General features: G+C 40.7%; 1 protein-coding gene across 3 annotated transcripts in view; it reads left to right on the top strand.

The window, feature by feature from the left end:
• Nucleotides 1-21,965, top strand: part of FRMD4B (FERM domain containing 4B) — a 370,979-nt gene that overhangs the window by 307,449 nt on the left and 41,565 nt on the right. For all 3 annotated transcript variants that reach the window (XM_054551889.2, XM_054551891.2, XM_054551890.2), the window contains 4 exons: nt 9,695-9,778; nt 12,491-12,556; nt 16,018-16,075; nt 18,005-18,091. In XM_054551889.2, the coding sequence (XP_054407864.2) occupies nt 9,695-9,778; nt 12,491-12,556; nt 16,018-16,075; nt 18,005-18,091 (295 nt within the window). The remainder of the gene's footprint in view (nt 1-9,694; nt 9,779-12,490; nt 12,557-16,017; nt 16,076-18,004; nt 18,092-21,965) is intronic.

The following is a 21,965-nucleotide window of genomic DNA, read 5'->3' on the forward strand; positions in this document are numbered from 1 at the left end:
AAACTGCTAATCACCCAGGTCTTGGTCAGTGCCAGTAGATTAGTTGAGGAAATTGGTGTTTATTAATAGTAACCAAGATCCTTTTTAATAATTACTTGTTTATGCAATCTGTCATCCTTCAATAGAAGATCCAGCTCAAATGGTTTGATTGATAGTTAAGTTGGCACCTGTTACACCTATTTAACAGACATTCAATGCACTTTTTTTTTTTTTTTTTTTTGAGACAGGGTCTCACTCTGTCACCCAGGCTGGAGGGCAGTGGCATGATCTCAGCTCACTGCAGCCTCCACCTCCCAGTTCAAGCAATTCTCCTGCCTCAGCCTCCTGAGTAGCTGGGACTACAGGCACACGCCACCAGGCCCAGCTAATTTTTGTATTTTAAGTAGAGACGGAGTTTCACCATTTGGCCAGGCTGGTCTGGAACTCCTGACCTCAAGTGATCTGCTCGCCCCAGCCTCCCTAAATGTTGGGATTACAGACATGAGCTACTACGCCCGGCCTAAATAAACTTTTGTAGCTGCTATGATCACTAATCCTGTCCCATTCCTTCAGTATAGTTCAGAACCTTGATGGGTCATCACAGGTTTCTAGTAAGCATAGACAAAGAAATGACTTCTCATCAAGGCCTATACAAGGCAACACCAGAAGACTGGCAAATGTTTCCAATTAGCTCCATTCCTAATAACGGTAAATCTTTGGTTTGCATGGGACACAGTACTAAATAGAGTTCTCAGCTGTGATGACTTGCCCAAATCCTGGGAGGCCCCTGTCATGATCTTTTAATTTCTCGTGATATATAAGCTGTATGGTACATTTACACTTAATAACAGGCTTTAGACTTTACTGAGTGTTCAAATAGACACTTAACTATGGCTTTTTTACATCCACATACACAATTTCTGAAATAAGGATTTTGAGTTACAATTATGTGTGGGTTAAAAAAGAACTCCAGACCCAAGTTAATCTTTTTTTTTTTTTTTTTTTGAGACAGGGTCTCACTCTGTCACCCAGGCTGGAGTGCAGTAGGCGATCATAGCTCATTGCAGCCTCGACCTCCCGGCCTCAGGTGATTCTCCCACCTCATCCTCCCAAGTAGCTGGGACTACAGGCGTGTGCCACTACGCCCAACTAATTTTTCTGTATTGTTCATAGAGACGAGGTTTCGCCATGTTGGCCAGGCTGGTCTCGAACTCCTGGGCTCAAGTGATCCATCTCGCCTCCCAAAGTGCTGGGATTACAGGTGTAAGCCACTGCACCCAGCCCCAAGTTAACTTTCTAAACAGCTTAGGTTTAGAAAGTGAAGCTTCTGTAGCTGTTTCCACTTGGATATTATATTTAACATACATTTTTTATGCACCTTTGATTTGGGTTTCAGGTAAGGAAGTGCTTTGCTTGAAGAAGAAAAGTGAAATGCGGAGCTGGTATGGTGGTTCATGCCTGTAATCCCAGTACTTTGAGAAGCCAAGATGGGAGGATCACTTGAGCCCAAGGGTTTGAAACCCACCTGGGCAACAAAGGGAGACCTCATTGCGACTTTGGGGCTTGGGCTTTTTTTTTTTTTTTTTTTTAAAGCTGTTCTACAAATGGAGGATGCTACCACACCAAGCATAGACAGCAAGGGTCTTAGTTTTCTCTAGGAAGTGCTAGCATGCCCAGTGTGCTAACTGCCTACACTCCCTTCTACAGCAGTCTCTGATAGCAGGTGGCTGATTGTTGCTGTGTGCAAGCTCACAATTAGCCACAAGCAGGTGCACCCATTTGCTGGGGGTGGCTTTTTCCACACAAGTGCTCCAGCACACACAAAGAGTAGCCTCAGTTTTGCCAGCCATGTGGCTTTCTCAAAAATGAGTGGGGTTGGCACATTCCGTCAGGGTACTTGGGGTCAGTAAAGAAAAACAGCCCGTGAAAGGGGGCTTCAGAATAACGAAAGGAATTGTTGCCTCAGAAATAGTTGTAGTGGCTAAATAGAGGGTCATGGGCAGCTTCCTTCTGGAAAGTTATCGAAATAGGAATCTGGAATGCCTAAGGGAGGAGTTCAGCCTAGATAATCAGATAAAATGCAAGCATGTTCTTCATTGTGACATCTGAATTCCTGCTGAAATTATGGAGAGAAGCAATTTCTGGTTTGGTCACTGAGAAGTAGCAAGTGATGTAGATTTATGGGCATTCTCTCTAGCTAGGACCCGGAGAAACCAGTCCCTCATGGCAATTCTGGTCAAGTGCATCTTTAAAATAACATATCCATTGCCATTAGGGTCAGGAATGTCCAGTCAGGTTGAGTGTATTTATTGCTGGTGAAAGGCAGAGACATCCCGATTGAGGCTTGTTCACCTCCCCTACTACTTTTGGGCCCTCCCTCTGAACTCTGAGGTTGATCCTGACTCATAAATCATGCCTCCTGCCCAGCCGGCCAGGGAGGGGCCTTCTGTGCAGAAGCCAGACCTGGCTGCTCCTACAAGCTCCATAGATCCCTTGCAGCCTCAGGCTCCCAGACAAATTCCCCAGGAGGGTGAACAAATAAGCACTCAGCTACTGCCAGTTCGCTCAAATGTGAAATCCTGTTTGATCCTAAACTCTGAAAATGATCGAGCTTAACCTTCTAGAATAATATGCCAGTGTTTCTAACACCCCAGTGGATTCATTTTTGGTTCAGTAGGTTCTAACCTCTTGCATTACCATTGCAGCACCTCCCCATAACAGGGCAGTGAGCTTGAACTTCGGCTTTCCCCACATCCACTCAACTGGCCATACTTGATTCCATTTTTGTTGTGAATTATATCACATAGAATAATGCATAAAACATGTATATTGATATAAAGAACAAATTAGAAGGATGCAGCTGGGCTGGGCACAGTGGCTCATGCCTGTAATCCCAGCACTTTGGGAGGTGGAGGCAGGCGGATCACTTGAGGTCAGGAGTTCGAGAACAGCCTGGCCAACATGGCGAAACCCCGTCTCTACTAAAAATACAAAAATTAGCTGGGCATGGTAGCACATACCTGTAGTCCCACCTACTGGGAGGGCTGAGGAAGGAGAATCGCTTAAACCCAGGAGGCGGAGGTTGCAGTTAGCCAAGATTGTGCCACTGCACTCCATCCTGAGTGACAGAGTCTCGGAGAAAAAAAAAGGAGAAAAAAAGGATGCAGCAATACAATCACAGCCAGTGAGGAATGTTGCCAGGACCCCAGAAGCCTCCTGCCCCGCATTGTGTATTGTACTTTCCTACCTCCAATAAAATTCCCTCCTCCTCGTGGGCATTCTGACTGTATGGTAAATATTTTCTTGCCTTTGTTTTGTTAAGCCTATAGCACCCAGTATTTCCGGGCTGTCTCCCATCCAAGAACTAACCAGCCCCAACCTTACTTAGCTTCCTAGATGAGACGAGATTAGGTGCTTGTCTTTCCTCATAGTTTTATCACCTATGTGTGATTCTTTCTAGTTTCATTTTGTTTGTTTTGGACCTTTATGTACATGAAGTAGTGATTGTGTTTCTTATTTGGTGTCTTGTATCTTTGCTCAATATGTGTGACATTCATGATGTGTGTAGCTGTTATCTGTTTTCTTTGCTGCATGGTATTCTATTATATGAATACATTACAGTTTAAGCATTTGCACTGTTATGGGATATTTGAGTTGTTCTTTTGTGTGAACAATGTTAGTGTAAATTTTTTTTTTTTTTTTTTTTTTTTTCTGAGCCAGTCTTGCTCTGTCGCCCAGGCTGGGGTGCAATGATGTGATCTCAACTCACTGCAAGCTCCACCTGCCAGGTTCAAGCGATTCTCCTGCCTCAGCCTCCCAAGTAGCTGGGATTACAGGTGCCCGCCACCATGCCTGGCTAATTTTTATATTTTTTTAATAGAGGCGGGGTTTCACCATATTGGTCAGACTGGTCTCAAACTCCTGACCTCAGGTGATCCACCCACCTCGGCCTCCCAAAGTGCTGGAATTACAGGCGTGAGCCACCATGCCTGGCCCTAAATCTTATTCTTGTATATAAGTTTCTCTAGGGAATATACCTAGCAGAGGATTACTGGGTTATAGGGTATGCAAATTTCCAAAATGATTGTACCGATTGACACTCTTACTAGTAATGGATGAGAGTTCCTATTGCACTACATTCTCCATATAAACTAGATCTTGTTGGAGTTTTAAAAGTTTGATAGTCGCCAGACGCGGTGGCTCATGCCTGTAATCCCAGCACTTTGGGAGGCTGAGGAAGGTGGATCATGAGGTCAGGAGTTCAAGATCAGCCTGGCCAACTTGGTGAAACCCCATCTCTACTAAAAATACAAAAAAAATAGCCAGGCGTGGCAGCGGGCGCCTGTAATCCCAGCTACTCGGGAAGCTGAGGCAGAGAATTGCTTGAACCTGGGAGGTAGAGGTTGCAGTGAGCCAAGATCGCACCACTGCACTCCAGCCTGGGTGACAGAGCGAGACTCCATATCAAAAAAAAAAAAAAGTTTGATAGTCTGGCCGGGTGCGGTCTATCTCTTGATCATGAGGTTAAGAGATAGAGACCTTCCTGATCAACATGGTGAAACCCTGTCTCTACTGAAAATACAAAAAGTAGCCAGGCATGGTGGCGTACACCTGTAGTCCCAGCTACTCCGGAGGCTGAGGCAGGAGAATCACTTGAACCCAGGTCCTTGTTTAGGACCAAACAAGATCGCACGACTGCACTGCAGCCTGGTGACAGAGTGAGACTCCATTGTGTATTGATAATTAATTGAGGATTTAATTTGCATTTCCTTGATAACTTATGAAGATGAACACTTTTTTTCTGTTGGCCATTTGGATTTCTACTTCTATATACTGCTTGTTGAAGAGTTTAACCCATTTTTCTGCCAAGCTATCTGTCTCAGTCATCTTTCGATTATTCTGCTGGCTTTCTCTTTTAGTGTTATAGTCACGTCCACAGCTCAGCCACTTCAAATATCGGTGATGGCTTGCTGGAAAATTCCTATATTAAACAGGTTCTTATAGGAAAGCAATGTTATATGTTCAGAAGGGATATTTTACAATAGTACAAATGACCAGATTTGGAGGATTAACAGGAGCCTTTTCTAATGTGAAGAAATAAGGCCATGTTCTTCCCTGAGAATGTAATTTTGGGGGCTGGCCATGGTGGCTCGTGTTTGTAATCCCAGCACTTTGGGAAGCTAAGGCAGGAGGATTGCTGGAGGCCAGGAGTTTGAGATCAGCCAGGTCAACATAGTGAGACACCATCTCTATGAAAAATTAAAAAATTAGCCAGACATAGTGGCACGCAGCTGTGATTCTAGCTACTTGGAAGGCTGAGGGAGGAGGATCACTTGAGCCCTGGAGGTTGAGGCTGCAGTGAGCCATGATTGAGCCACTGCACTCCAGCCTGGGCAACAGAGCAAGACCCAGCTTCAAAAAAAAAAAACAAACAAACAAAAAAAACTTGATTTTGAGGGATAGTCAAGATTCCACAAGCAGCAAGACAAGTAATTTGCCTAAATTACTTGTCTGCTTTAATCAATCACTACTGACAATTTGCAGTTAGCAAATTATCTGATTATCTGAAACTAGAAACCAAGAAACTGAGAAGGCATCTTCTCTCCATTCTTTTTTTTTTTTTTTTTTTTTCTAACAAGAGAGTCTCACTCTGTTGCCCAGGCTGTAACATATTGGTGTGATCATAACTCACTAGAGACTTGAACTCCTGGACTCCAGTGGTCTACTTCAGCCTCCCAAGTAGCCGAAACCACAGGCACATGCCATGACACCTGGCTAATTTTTTAAAAATTTCTTGTAGAAACAAGGTCTCACTGTGTTGCCCAGGTTGGTCTCCAACTCCTGGGCTCAAGTGATCCTCCCACCTCAGTCTCCCAAAGTGTTGGAATTATAGGCATGAGCCACCATGCCCAGCCAGCTCTGACTTATGTGAAGAGAAATTAACTAAAGTTTTGATCTCCATCACACACAGCCAAATCTGTATCTTATATGAAACATGGGCAATGTTCTCCTCTCTTCATAGTTCACACCGTATCTCAGTGTCCCCAGGTCTAATGGTGAGTTTGACTTACATTTCTCAGCTCGCTTAGCCAGTTGATTTTCTAATGCCTGTCTCACTTGGCCTCTATTAGATATTTGTATCTGAGATGTCTAATATTCAGAGTGACATAGGAGAAAAATTCTGTAAGTCTAAAAGATATGGTTTGTAGAGTATTAGGGTAGAATTGAAGGCAGGGTTTCTCAATCTCAGCGCTATTGACATTTTGGGCAGGATCATCCTTTGTTGTTGAGGGCTGTCCTGTGCGTTACAGGAACTACCCAGTAGAAGCCAGTAACATCTCCTTCCTCAGTTGTGACTATCAAAAATGCTTTCAAACATTGCTAAATGTCCCCTGAGAGGCAAAACTGCCCACGTTGAGAACCACTAATCTAAAGTATATTTCTTCTTTTTTCTTAATAAACATTTTTTGGAGCAGTTTTAGATTTACAGAAGAACTGAATGAAAAGTACAGAGAGTTCCTTTATACCCCCTCTCCCCACCTTCACTGTTTCCCCTATTATTAACATCTTGCATTAGTGTGGTACATTTGTTGCAAAAGTCTATAACCAAATTAGGGTTCACTCTTTGTGTTGTACATTTCTACAGGTTTGTCAAATGCATAATGTCATATATCCACCATTACAGTATCATATAGAATAGTTTCAGTGCCTAAAAATCTTCTGTGCTCCATCTTTTTAAGAATACTTTCTTTCTTTTTCTTTTTTTTTTGAGACGAAGTCTCGCTTTTGTACCCCAGGCTGGAGTGCAATGGTGCGATCTCGGCTCAATGCAACCTCCGCCTCCTGGGTTCAAGCGATTCTCCTGCCTCAGCCTCCCGAGTAGCTGGGATTACAGGTGGCTGCCACCATGCCCGGCTAATTTTTGTATTTTCAGTAGAGACGGGATTTCACATGTTGGTCAGGCTGGTCTCGAACTCCTGACCTCAGGTGATCCTCCCGCCTTGGCCTCCTAAAGTTCTGGGATTATAGGCTGAGCCACTGCACCCGGTTAAGAATACTTTTTTTCGAGGTAGTCTAAACTCTCCTTAAAATGATCCTAATCCACTTCTTTATTAATGCACATTTTACTCGCTTCTCAATGATTGATTAGTGCTCAAAAAAAGGTATTAATGAATGAATATTCATCATTATCTCAGATACTGGCTCATGATTAACCTTTAGTAATTTATTGATTTATTCAGCCAGAATTTCTAAACAAATAACATCTTATAACTGGAGTAGATTCTGATTGTGTATAGTTCAAATTACTCTTGAAAATTGTTGGGAAAATGATATGCTGAAGACTAAGCTTCATCTTTCAATAAATCCAACACAGGTGGTATTTTTCTCCAGTTGAAACACACAGCTATTTCTTTAGGCACTAGATATAAAGACTACTTGAGTTTAGCAGACATGTATTAAATGCCTGAATGCTGGAAAAATCTCAGTGTCGTGAGATACTTGTGCTTTGAGGGACATAGGACGAAGGACAACAGCTTCAAGTCACCTGTTTTGTACTTACTCTCAACCATGAGCTTATTGAATGGAATGACAGATAAAATTTCTCCCTCACTTCTTTCCCTATTCTCCTTTCCCTTTTGGCTGACTGCATTTGTATGAGTTAAAAACAATTCCATCATATGACACTCGTTCTACATGTTTTTGTTAACTGAATAAATAAATTTATGATAAATAGCAACTTCTGATCTAGTGAGGTCTCCATTGCCACAAAATTAACTGTAGTCCAAGTAAGTGAATGCTAGACTGGGTTCTTGACACATAGCCTATGGTTCACCTGGATCCAGAAATAACAACATGCATGTGGTTGATGGGGATGATTTCATAACACGATGTTGTCCTGAATTTATCATTTTTGAATATATGCATGCATTTGCCCTTCATTAAAAAAAAATCACAATTTAGAAGTAAAGGTATCTGACAGTTTTAGGTTTGAAAAAAAAAAAAAGTAAATGTGGTATGCCAGACAGAACATAAAAGAGATTATTAAGAAAAATAAATATACTGGGAGTTGACAGTTGACCTTTAATATGAATGAATTGGATTGTGGTATATTTTGATTTTCAGGAAGCACAAACCAGTTTCCCAAGATTGTCAATGTGGTTAAGCTATAACTCTCAGATTTCAAATGAATAGAGAGATTTATTCTTATGTAAGAACAGGAGCCAAGTGACTTTTTATTTCCTGTAGTAATTTGGAAAGCTAGATCTTTCACCTGTAGGAAAGGCCACAACCCTGGCTTTGATATGTAATAGCAACAAGGAATGGTTCAATGCTTGGTCCTCCAGCTGGGGGACTCCTCTACTTAAATAGATAATAATAGTGTCTACTGCATGAGAGTACTTGTGGTGAGCCTTACATGAGGTAAATAATGCCCAAGAAGTGTGTTGCATGGTATCTGGCACTTGGGAGCCTTTCATCGAAGGGTAGCTGGTGGTAAAGACAGGAAGAAGTGGAAGGTAGGCAGAGTTAGCATTATGCTGTTTGATGAACACCAGTTTGATCAGAATTTTGAGTAGCTACCCTCTAATAGGCTCAGATAATCATGTTCATTTCCTCATAGATTATATCGTTAAATACTCAGCAGTTATTTTCTCTCATAACCAACTATGACTGGGTAGTATTACCTGCTCTCCCCCTTTTTTTTTTTTTTTTTTTTTGAGACGGAGTCTCGCTCTGTCGCCAAGGCTGGAGTGCAGTGGCATGATCTCGGCTCACTGCAAGCTGTGCCTCCCAGGTTCATGCCATTCTCCAGCCTCAGCCTCCCAAGTAGCTGGGACTATAGGCACCCGCCACCAAACCTGGCTAATTTTGTGTGTGTGTGTGTGTGTGTGTTTTTAGTAGAGACAGGGTTTCACCGTGTTAGCCAGGATGGTCTCAATCTCCTGAGCTCGTGATCCGCCCGCCTTGGCCTCCCAAAGTTCTGGGATTACAGGCGTGAGCCACTGTGTCCGGCCTGTTCTCCCTTTTTTAAAGTTCTGTAAAGACCACACCTTTCTCTTGACAACTAGAATTTTGCTGTTTTATAATTAGATAATAGCTAACCTTACATGAGGTACATTTTAGTTCACTTAATGTGACTTAAGAGATACCTTGGGTTTCATTAGAAACATGTTTTCCAGTCATCTTCTATTCAAGAGATTTCTACAGATGGTTGAGTTGGTCTTCTATATTTCAGAGAGTTGTAAGGAGGTAACAGAAGAGTAATATAAAAGACTACATAAACCTTTTCATTGCAATGATATCTATTATGAAAAATTGGTGATGTTATGTGAATGGTTTCATGGTAACCAGTATTCCACCATGATGAATATTATGTAGCCACTAAAGATGATTAGTAAGATACTGTAGGAACATGGAGAAAGTGGATAATGAAATGTGAAGAATATTCTGTAAAAATACAATGTGAAAAATGTACATTTATAATCAGTTATGTGTAAAATAGACACATGCAAAAAATATTACAAACTTCAACATCTCATCATATAACTCAGTTGTTAAATTTGGGGGCTGCTTCTAGTTAGAGTCCATAACGATGTGTTTGTTGGCTCCAACATGCTGTAAATAGTTATTTTTTTAATCTCATTCATTTGGTGACCGGCTTGCATAATTTTTTGGATAACAGTACCTGACATTACCGTATTCCGTTTCTTTTTAGTGATGAAAATGCCAGGAAAGATTTAAAGACATTACCAGCCTTTCCAACCAAAACTCTTCAGGAGCATCCATCCCTTGCCTACTGGTAAGCCAAATCCACATAACAGGTGACCCATTCTCATAGCCTCCATTCAGAACTTCAGAACTGCATGCTTTTCAGGGCATTAAAAGAAATATAAGTGAGAAAAATATCGAATTGCCAATCAATTGTATAAAGTAACCATAGGTAGACCTTGATCCTTTCAGTGAAAGGATCTACTTGAAGCTTACTGGAGATCATTGTATCAAGACGTGTCTTGCAGTCATTTGCAAAGAGCAGCTGGCTGATGTTTCTGTCAAGTGCGTAAAATGTCGTAGAGTATGCTCCTAGGTGAACATGTAATATTCAATATATGTGCAGTCACTGTGTAATGCAGCTTTAATCTAGCAGAATGCAATATAAGTGTTATAAAATACAGATTTCCTTGGATCAGAGATTTTCATAATGAACAGAGGTTTCTACTACAGCTAGATATTGTATATATTGAGTTGGTTTAGTTGTTTGTACTTTAATGAATCCATAGTATCCATTTTCATACCACATTTTTTTCTAAATTACATTTTCCCTTAAAATACTTATATTCTTGTTAAATATATTCTCCTTGGTTTCAGTCTGAATCCTCAAGATGATTTTTCTTTCCACTAAAATGTTACAAAATAAAGTTTACAAAATAGATATTCAATATTGAGACGTTTGGTATGAAGTTGGAAGTATATTCCCAAATATATAGTGAAAGTAAGTACTGAGGCTACATAGCATCTTGACTCTGGAAACTTCTAGCCATGTCATTTTCAAGTGATAGGTTTTTTTTGTTTTGTTTTGTTTTTTTGAGACAGAGTCTTGCTCTGTTGCCTAGGCTGGAGTGCAGTGGCAGCATGAACTCGACTCACTGCAACCTCCACCTCCCTGGTTCAAGTGATTCTTGTGCCTCAGCTTCCCGAGTAGCGAGGATTACAGGCACCCTTCACCAGGCTCGGCTAATTTTTGTATTTTTAGTAGAGTCGGGATTTCACCATGTTGATCAGGCTGGTCTCAAACTCCTGCCCTCAGGCAATCTACCCGCCTCAGCCTCCCAAAATGCTGGGATTACAGGCGTGAGCCACCGGGCCCGGCCAAGCGCGATAGTTTTATTTATTTTTATTTTATTTTTTTTTTTGAGACGGAGTCTCCCCCTGTCGCCCAGGCTGGAGTATAATGGCACAATCTCCGCTCACTGCAACCTCCGCCTCCTAGGTTCAAGCAATTCTCCTGCCTCAGCCTCCCGAATAGCTGGGATTACAGGCACACGGTACGATGCCCAGCTAATGTTTTGTATCTTCAGTAGAGAAGGTGTTTCACTATGTTGGCCAGGCTGGTCTCGAACTCCTGACCTCGTGATCCGCCGGCCTCGGCCTCCCAAAGTGCTGAGATTACATATGTGAGCCACTGCACCCAGCCTTGATAGTTTTTTAATTTAAAAAAAAGACATTACTAATGACAACTAATCATATGGAGATAGAAATACTTCATTTTCCAGGTTATACTTGAGATTTCCTTTCTAGTCAACAGGTTTTACTCTAGGGCAATAAAAGGGTTTTCTCCTAAAGCAACATGTCTGTAAGTGGTGATAGTAGAGTATTTTAGATTGCGCACAGACTCAGAAGCAGTTTAAATTCTTTTAAAATCTTTCTGAATCATTCAATGAGAAAGTCTTTAATGCCTAACACTTGCTGATCTCCCTGTTTTAACCAAAGAGAGGATAGGCCTTTGGCTCAAAATTTCTTCAATAATGTTCTACAGCTAACATTTGATATCATTATTTTATATGTATTATATTCCATCCAATTATGGCAAAAGATCATTTCCCTTTTGAGAAATTGATATTGTTTCCTTTTCTAGTAAATTAAGTTTTTTGTTTATTTTTTGTTTTTGTGATGGAGTTTTGCTCTTGTTGCCCAGGCTGGAGTGCAATGGTGCAATCTTGGCTCACTGCAACCTCCACCTCCTGGGTTCAAGTGATTCTCGTGCCTCAGCCTCCTAAGTAGCTGGGATTACAGGCATGCGCCACCACAACCAGCTAATTTTGTATTTTTAGTAGAGACGAGGTTTCACCATGTTGGCCAGGCTGGCCTCAAACTCCTGACCTCAGGTGATCTGCCTGCCTCAACTTCCCAAAGTGCTGGGAATACAGGTATGAGCCACTGCGCTTTAAGTCTTTTTTTTTTTTTTTTTTTGAGATGGATTTTCACTCTTGTCAGCTAGGCTGGAGTGCAATGGCTCAATCTCGGCTCATTGCAATCTCCACCTCCCAGGTTCAAGCAATTCTCCTGCCTCAGCCTCCCGAGTAGCTGGGACTACAGGCACATGCCACAACACTCAGCTAATTTTTTGTATTTTTAGTAGAGATGGGGTTTCACTGTGTTAGCCAGAATGGTCTCAATCTCCTGACCTCGTGATCCCCTCAGCCTCCTAAAGTGCTGGGATTACAGGTGTAAGCCACCACGCTTGGCCGTGCACTTTAAGTTTTAAAGGTAGTAATATATACATTATATAAATATGCTACATAAAATATAAGTTAAAGATGATAATGGAGGCAGTCAAATGTCTGAAGTTCAGGAATCTGTCTCCTACAGAAACAAAAGCCAAACTCTATCTACCAAACAAGTTGGTGAAGGCTTTCTCTCTCAAGTTTCCTGACAGCCACCTGATAATGTGGAAACTATGCCTGTACCTCAGATAATCATGCATTGCAATCCTTCTCATTTCTTTGTTTTACAGTGAGGACAGGGTAATTGAGCATTATTTGAAAATCAAAGGTCTCACTCGGGGTCAAGCTGTGGTTCAGTAAGTATCTTTCCTTTTGCTTAGATATAATTTTAATATCTCTCATTTGAAGGTGTCACTTGATTTCTGTTGTGTAGTTTTTGTGAACATAGTCCTTATCTGGTTAGAAATATCTTACTGTGAATTAGAAAATGTCTTGGGTCATTCTGTACATTGGTGTCACCAACTCAGATACCTACCAGTGTCAGGCAGGTAAAAAAATGAGAAATGTAGGACAGATGTAGGGCAATAGGGAATGGTGGGGACTGTGGTAAACAGGTGAGCTTTCATCCTGAGTAGAGGCAAGGTTACTCAGCTTTAGAATTCAGGCATAATGTTGCCAGATCCTTTGTTTTCCAAGAGAAGCTGGAAATTCAGATTTTTAAATCTTATCTCATTGGGAAGTAATTTAAAGAAAATTTAATGCAATGTTAGCCAAATAAAACCTATCTAGAGGCCATGTTTTGTCCCCCAGTTTGTAACTCTACTTTGAGTCTAGTGTATAGTATATTGGTGTTAGATAATGTTTCTTCATACTACTAAGAACAAGCCATTGTAATGTATTTCTACATTTTGTGACTTATAGAGTTACCACCCATTATTAAGAACAGGCCAGCACAGTGGCTCATGCTTGTAATCCCAGCACTTGAGAGGCTGAGGTTGGCGGATCACCTGAGGTCAGGGGTTCGACGCCAACCTGGCCAACATGGTGAAACCCCATCTCTACTAAAAATACAAAAATTAGCCAGGCATGTTGGCAGCCGCCTGTAATCCCAGCTACTCGAGAAGCTGAGACAGGAGAATTGCTTGAACCAGGGAGGCAGAGATTGCAGTGAGCCGTGATTGCACCATTGCACTCCAGCCAGGTGACAATAAAGAAACTCCGTCTCAAAAAAAAAAAAAAGTTGCTACACTAAACTTTTAAAGTTATTTCTATGCCTGTGAAAACTGAAATAAGGACTTGGAGATTGTAAATTTTCCTCACACTCCTACTTCTTTGCTCTAATCTCTCTTTTTGAGACAGAGTCTTGCTCTGTCACCCAGGCTGGAGTACAGTGATGCGATCTCATCTCACTGCAATCTCCGCCCCCTGGGTTCAAGCGATTTTCGTGCCTCAGGCTCCTGAGTAGCTGGGATGATACAGGGGCATGCGACCATGCCCAGCTAATTTATGTAGTTTTAGTACAGACAGGGTTTCCCCATGTTGGCCTGGCTGGTCTCATACTCTTGACTTCAAATGATCTGCCCAACTTGGCCTCCCAAAATGCTGGAATTACAGACATGGGCCACTGAGCCCAACCTCTAATCTCGTTTTTATCAAAACACACCTTCTGTTATCTTTGCAGCAGAAATCGGAAGTTAGCATCCTGAAGTTGGATCCTTGACATTTTAATTCATTGGGCCTGTTTTCTGAATTGAAAAGTGAAAAGAAGTAGTGACAATTTCCATTAAGGGTATTAGGGTAAACTAGTGAGTACGGTCATGTACCATTTCTGTCCGCATATACAATGGTGGACCCATAGGATTATAAAGCCATATTGTTACTGTATCTTTTCTATGTTTAGATACTCAAATACTTACCACTGTATTATAATTGCCTATAGTATTTCAGCCCAGTAACATGCTGTACAGGTTGGTAGCCTAGGAGCAATAGGCCATACCATACAGCCTAACTGTGTAGTAGGCTCTATCATCTGGGTTTGTGTAAGTGCACTCCATGATGTGTGCACAAGGACAGAATCACCTAACAATACAATTCTCAGAATGTATCTTCATTGTTAAGCAATGCATGACTGTATATTACAAAGTTCCCAAGCTTAAGACATGGAATCAACCCAAATGCCCATCAATGATAGACTGGATAAAGAAAATGTGGTACATACACACCATGGAATACTATGTAGCCATAAAAAGGAACGAGATCATGTCCTTTGCAGGGACATGTATGAAGTTGGAAGCCATTATCCTCAGCAAACTAATGCAGGAACAGAAAACCAAATACCACCTACTCTCACTTATAAGTCGGAGCTGAACAATGAGAATACATGGACACCGGGAGGGGAACAACACTGGGGCCTGTCAGGAGAGGGCTGGGGTGGGAGAGAGCATTAGGGAAAACTACTAATGCATGCTGGCCCTAATCTCTAGGTGATGGGTTGTTAGGTGCAGCAAATCACCATGGCACACATTTACCTATGTAGCAAACCTGCACATCCTGCACATGTACCCTGGAACCTAAAAAAGCAATTAAAAAAAAAAAGTACCCATGCTTAAATGCAGAGTCTTATTCTTTCCCCTGATCATTATTGTGTGGCTTCATCTAAGAGACGGTTTCATTTGGTAGTTAAGGCTCTAGGATGTGGAGTCCGACTCATTTTGTTAGAATTCTGGCTGTGCAGTTTAGTTGCTGCATGACCTTGACACATTGAACCTCTTATATTCATTTACATGCAGGCCATTTACTTTTAAAAAATTTATCAAATTATTGATTACAGTTCCTGGAGAAATTGATCATCAAAATGTCATTAAAAAGTCTACTTGCGTTAAAACAGGAGCCTCAGTTCCTTGAGGGCAGAGAGAAGCATTACACAATTTAGTCCACTCCAAAGCCTTAAAGGTATACAATAAACACTACTGAATTAAAAATAGCAAGTAGCGGCATTGTTGCTTTAATTTTTATTCTGGGGGACTTTTTTTTTTTTTTTTTTTTTTTTTTTTGACAGATTCTCGCTCTGTCGCCCAGGCTGGAGTGCAATAGTGCAATCTCGGCTCACTGCAACTTCCACCTCCTGAATTCAAGCAATTCTCCTGTCTCAGCTTACAGGCGCCCACCACCACGCCCAGCTAATTTTTTGTATTTTTAGTAGAGACGGGGTTTCACCATGTTGGCCAGGCTGGTCTTGAACTCCTGACCCCAGGTGATCCACCTGCCTCGGCCTCCCAAAGTGCTGGAATTACAGATGTGAGCCACCATGCCTGGCCTGGGAGGACATATTTTTTAAGTCAGGTTTACATACCATAATTCATAGTTTTAAAGTATAAACTTCTAGGAGTTTTGACAGATGTTTCTAGTTATTTAACCTCTACCACAAGCAATATGTGGAATAGCTTTATTGTTTAACTTATGAGTATGACCCAAAAGTTGGTGCCCATTGCTTGCATCATTAGAGGCTTACTTTAAAAAATACTTGCAAGTGGAGTTTATAATATGGTACATTCCTAATCCATAAACATTTGAATGTGTGGAAAGTAACATTTTCTATAGCTTTTTAAAATTGAGTTTCTATTAGCATTTTCCTAACATTTGGATAAGCTAAAATATATTACTCCCCAAAATGGTTTATTCTGTTTCTACCTGAGTGAATCATATTAATTATTCTTATAATAAGGAAAGTAGAAACGTGGTGTTTCTTTAAATGACTTTTCCCAAAAGGGTCCTCTAACTTTTTAATAAGATTGTGATACATATTTATTTTCCATAGGTATATGAAAATAGTAGAAGCTCTACCAACTTATGGTGTCCATTATTATGCAGTAAAGGTAAATAGTTTTACATAACAAAGCTTTCATGATGATTGAGAGTTATTGCACAATACCAGCTTTTTTCATACTATATAAAAGGCTGATTATATCTTGCCATTTGTAGCAAATTATAAAGTACATTATTTCTGCAAAATACTTGCTACGTTAAAATGTTTTTCCAAGACCTCTCTTCGTCCTAAGATGTTCAGATCATTCTCTTTTGAAACACCTCTGCTTGCTGTTTGGTCTTTTTTCCAGTTGGTCACCTTTCTAGCACTACCAGATCTTCATTTGAGAGTGCTTTTGTTTGAAAATTATGCAGTCTCCAGCATTATTTCAACAGCTTCATAAAATGCTAAAATTTTTACAGGATTTGCAATACCATGTTTCAATCAGTGTATTACATACACTGTATTTTCAGATGTTTTATAAGCAGGGAGAGATTGACAAATATTTTGAGATGATGAAAAGTATTTTCAGATGTTTATAAGCAGGGAGAGTGACATATTTTGAGATGATGAGATGAAAGTGTTAAGGGTGTCTTGTTTGGAAGAGAAATAATTTTATAATTGATCAGTTCTTGATTGGCTTTTCGTGTTATGATAATGTTCATATCTCTATACAATTCAAAATGATGAGGAATTAGAAAATTTACATTATGAGAATACCTGTGCTAAAAATCGGTACCAATTTAACTTTTTTTGTTGTTTGTTTTAGTGGTGTGATCTCAGCTCACTGCAACCTCTGCCTCCTGGGTTTGAGCAATTCTCCTGCCTCAGTCCACAGAGTATCTGGGATCACAGGCACACACAACCACACCTGGCTCATTTTTTGTATTTTTAGTGGAGATGGGGTTTCACCATGTTGGCCAGGCTGGTCTTGAACTCCTGACCTCAGGTGATCCACCTGCCTCGGGCTCCCAAATTGCTGGAATTACAGGCATGAACCACCATGCCTGGCCTCCAATTTAACTTTAATTTCTGCTGACTCTGGTTTGCATATAGGTATCTGTCTAAGCCTAAATTTTCCTTTTCCTGTGTCAGTATATTCTTTGCTTTGGCAAAACATAAAATATAAATTTATGAAAACAATATTACTCACCTCTCCATATGTACCTCAAACCAATTATTCAAACATCCTGTCATTGAATTGTACAGTTCTCCAAAAGGGTTTTCGATATTCCCATGTTCATTGTTAATTGTTTTATAAACATCAGGAATTGGAACCACTTTTCTCATCTTTGTAATTCTTTGGAAATGTCCCCAACCTTTTATAACTGGTTACTAATTAAGAGACAAAGAGCCTTTTTTTTTTTTTTAATGGATAACTGGCTTTTTACTGGATTAATTCTTAGTTGAATTACTTACATTTTATTTGTTTGCTTCAACTGTTTAATCAAAACAGTAATGCTTTACTGTTTTTGATGGTATTAACAGTACTGGACTATTTCAACTTAAAAGATTTTATTTGAAGAAACTCCAAGTAGGTGTTTTAATAACAAGTTAGGTTAAATGTTTTGTTGATCAAGACAGCTTTATTTTGACTTGCTGATACTTGTTAAGAGGTGAAATTGCTGGGTGCAGTGGCTCACACCTGTGATCCCACCGCTTTGGGAGGCCGAGGTGGGCGGATCATGAGGTCAGGAGATCGAGACCATCCTAGCCAACATAGTGAAACCCCATTACTAAAATACAAAAAATTAGCCAGACATGGTGGTACACACCTGTAATCCCAGCTACTAGGGAGGCTGAGGCAGGGGAATTGCTCAAACCCAGAGGCAGAGATTGCAGTGAGATAAGATCATGCCACTGCACTCCAACCTGGTGAGAGAATGAGACTCCGTCTCAAAAAAAAAAAAAAAAAAAAAGAGGTGAAATTGGTAAATTTTATTCACTTCTAGAAGAGTTAACAGCTAGGTCTTGGTTCTCATGCTTTTTCATCTTCTAGGATAAGCAAGGACTTCCTTGGTGGCTTGGAATCAGCTATAAGGGAATTGGCCAATATGATATACAAGACAAGGTGAAGCCTCGGAAGGTAAGTGTGAATCACTTTAGGAGAACTTTGAACTGTTCAAAAGATGTTAATTGCGACATAGTTGACAAGCACACACCATTAGGTTGTTGGGGGTTTTTTGTTTGTTTTTTTTTTTGAGATGGAGTCTCGCTTTGTCACCCAAGCGAGGGATTACAGGCACACGCCACCACACCCGGCTAATTTTTGTACTTTTAGTAGAGACGGGGTTTTGCCATGTTGGCCAGGCTGTTCTCAAACTTCTGACCTCAAGTGATCCGCCCACCTTGGCCTCCCAAAATGCTGGAATTATAGGCATGAGCCACAAGCACATACCATTAGGTTTCTATTTTATGTTAGTATGAACAGGATGATGCCATTTATTTTATAAATTTTATATGCACATTTATGCATATACATATTTGAATTGGATGGTAGACATATAAATGAATAATAAAGACATGAGCCATAATTTTTGGTGCTAGTGATCTCTCAATGATGCAGGTGTAAGTCATCTTTCTTCTGCTGCTATTATCTCTGTTTCACAATTTTCTGCAGTGAACATGTCCGCTTTTTGTAGAGAAAAATCAGTTGTGTGCTATTTATTAAAGGGTCACAGGCCAGGCATGGTGACTCCTATCTGTAATCCCAGCACTTTGGGAGGCCAACATGGGCGGATCAGGAGGTCAGGAATTTGAGACCAGCCTGGCCAACAAGGTGTAACCCTGTCTCTACTAAAAATACAAAAATTAGCCAGGTGTAGTAGCAGGCATCTGTAATCCTAGCTACTCAGGAGGCTGAGGCACGAGCATTGCTTGAACCTGGGAGGCAGAGGTTGCAGTGAGACAAGATTGTGCCACTGCACTCCAGCCTGGGCAACAGAGACAGACTCTATCTCAAAAAAAAAAAAAAAAAACAAAGAGGGTCACAATCGATCAGATTTGGATTTCCAAGGCTAAATAACTAACATTAATGTCCATTTAAAATTTTATTATGCTGTTTTTTTAAAAAATTCATTATTAGCTGGGCGCGGTAGCTCATGCCTATAATCCCGGCACTTTGGGAGGCTGAGTTGGGTGGATTGCCTGAGCTCAGGAGTTTGCGATCAGCCAGGGCAACAAGGTGAAACCCCATCTCTACTAAAATACAAAAAATGAGCTGAGCATAGCGGCATATGCCTGTAGTCCCAGCTATTCGGGAGGCTGAGGCAGGAAAATTGCTTGAACCTGGGAGGCAGAGGTTGCAGTGAGCCGAGATCACGCCACTGCACTTCAGCCTGGGCGACAGGGTGAGACTCCATCTCAAAAAAAAAAAATTCATTATTATTATTATTTTTTGAGATGGAGTCTCGCTGTGTTCCCTCGGCTGGAGTGCAGTGGCCTGATCACAGGTCACTGCAGCCTCGACTTCCCTGGCTCAAGCAATCCTTCCACCTCAGCCTCCCAAGTAGCTTGGACTACAGGCACATGCCACCATGCCCAGATAATTTTTAGAAAGTTTTTTGCAGAGACAAAGTCTGGCTATTTTTCCCAGACTGGTCTTGAACTCCTGGGCTCAAGCGATCTTCCCACCTTAGCCTCCCAAAGCGCTGGGATTACAGGCATGAGCCACTGTGCTCAGCTGAATCTGCTTCTCTTGATCCAAGCTCAAGTGTACAACACGTTTTTGCCCATATAAGAGTTGAAGAATCCATGTAGATCACCATGCAGCTGCTCTTGGCTTCCTTCGGTATTACAGTGACATCAAGACTGACTCTTGCTGACCTGGTTGGTTTTGCCACTCTCCCTGTGCCATCCTGCCATCACTGAAAGCACAGGAGTAAAACAATGGCCTCTAATAACAGACCATGGTCAACTGCCTGCATTATCACAACCCGACATCACAGCCTTAATAACTCCTATCATTTCCATCTGTCTCTTGCTTTAATGTGTGTTAGAAAAACAGCCATTCTCTTTATAAAGCAGCCCTATAATCATACGTACTCTTCATCTTCTAAGTGTCCATGCAGCTTCAATCAGTGCACACAGTCTTCCATGAGTTATGAAAATAAATAAAACTCCTCTGTTTTCCCCATTTTATGGTTGTGAAACTGACACAGATAACACAAAAGGGTAGATTAGGGAAAGCCATATCCCCTCCGCCACCCACCTCCAATACTGATCCAGCTTTCCTGGATCAGGCTAGTAGGGCATTGAGGCTTCTAACTAGAAATTATTGATAAAGCCGAGGGTGGTGGCTCATGCCTGTAATCCCAGTGCTTTTGGAGGTCAAGATGGGAGGACTGCTTAAGGCCAGGAGTTCAAGACCAGCCTGAGCAATGTGACAAGACCCCATCTCTACAAAAAAAAAAGAAAAAAGAAAACCTAAAAAAAATTAGCCAGGCGTGGTGGCAAATGTCTGTAGTCCCAGTTCTACAGGAGGCTGAGGTAGAAGGATCACTTGAGCCTGGGAGGTTGAGGCTGCAACGAACTATGATCATGCCACTGCACTCCGGCCTGGGTGACAGAGCAAAACTTTGTGTCAGAAAAAAAAAATTATCAATGAAAACAACAGCGCATCATTCAACAAGCAGTGGAGGACAGTGAGGGAGCATGTTTGTAATCATACTGTTAGCATTTTCATTGTATACGCTCTGTGACCAAGATCAATTTAAGGAATACTTAATTAATTTCCAGGAGGAGTATAAGTACTATTGTTCCTGTTTGTATTTCAAAATTGACTTCTAAAACTTAATTTCTAATCAATGATATTAGAAATGAAGGATACCCAATTTTTTCAAATATTTTTTAAAATCAATTTTATTTATTGTTAGCTTTTTTTTTTTTTTTTTTGACCCAGAGTAAGATATACTCATGAGGGCAAGGAAAAAAAAATGGCAGCAAACACTATAAAAAAATGCATTAGGGGAGGAAGTCTTCTGCAATCCTCATTCTTCCCCCATGACAACCGGCGACTGTTAAAAAAAAAAATGGTACCAGTTCATTTAGATTTTGTCAGTGTATATTCTAAGCATTTACAAAGACAGAGAAATCTAATATATACAGTGTTTCATAGCTTGCCATATTTCTCTAGCTCACTTATAAACCAATTTCTTTTCACTTTTTTAAAGCTGCCTAGTGTTTCATGATGTGGAAATATATAATTTATTTAACCAATTCACTTTTGATGGACATCATACTTGTTTCCATTTGCAGGAGTGGAGAGAGTTTGCAGAGCATAATAAAAAATCCCAGTCAAAGCAAATACCTTACCCTAGTTTATCTATTTTGCAAGACCAAAATACTTCCTATCATGTTTTCTTAAGGTAGACCTCACTTGTATTGAGATTTTTTTGCTCACTTATTTCTCTTCTGAATTTTACTTAAGAAATAACACTCAGGAGTCTTACTGGTTTTTCTGAATCTTCCATGTAAAATATTACTTAAGGCAATTCACAAGTAATTTATTAGCTAATGTGACTTGATAAGATTGAGCTTCCAGCAGAATGTAAATGCATCTGCTAACAGCAACCAGGCTTTGTCCCAAAATAGTGGTGAATCAGAATCTGCACAGTAAATTTTGCAGTTAATTTCCTCTCCTGTACTTATGACTCACAGGCCTTTCTTTACATTCACAGTTTCATAGAAATTGGCAAATATTTCTTGACACTGATCATAATCAGGTTTGCTTGTTCATTCTAGAGTCTAGAAAAGGGTCAGAAGCTACTTCCTTTTTTGGATTTGCAGAGTTTTTCTATTTCATTTCCAAAACATGCCATTCAATTTTTAAAAAGACCCTACACAGTCCATCCTGTGTTATCACTTTTTCTTTTCTTTTCTTTCTTTTTTTTTTTTTTTGAGACGGGGTTTCGCTGTGCTGCCCAGGCTGGAGTGCAATGGCACGATCTTGGCTCACTGCA

Source organism: Pongo abelii, chromosome 2, assembly GCF_028885655.2.
Source record: "Pongo abelii isolate AG06213 chromosome 2, NHGRI_mPonAbe1-v2.0_pri, whole genome shotgun sequence".
Classification (NCBI taxonomy): Eukaryota; Metazoa; Chordata; class Mammalia; order Primates; family Hominidae; genus Pongo; species Pongo abelii.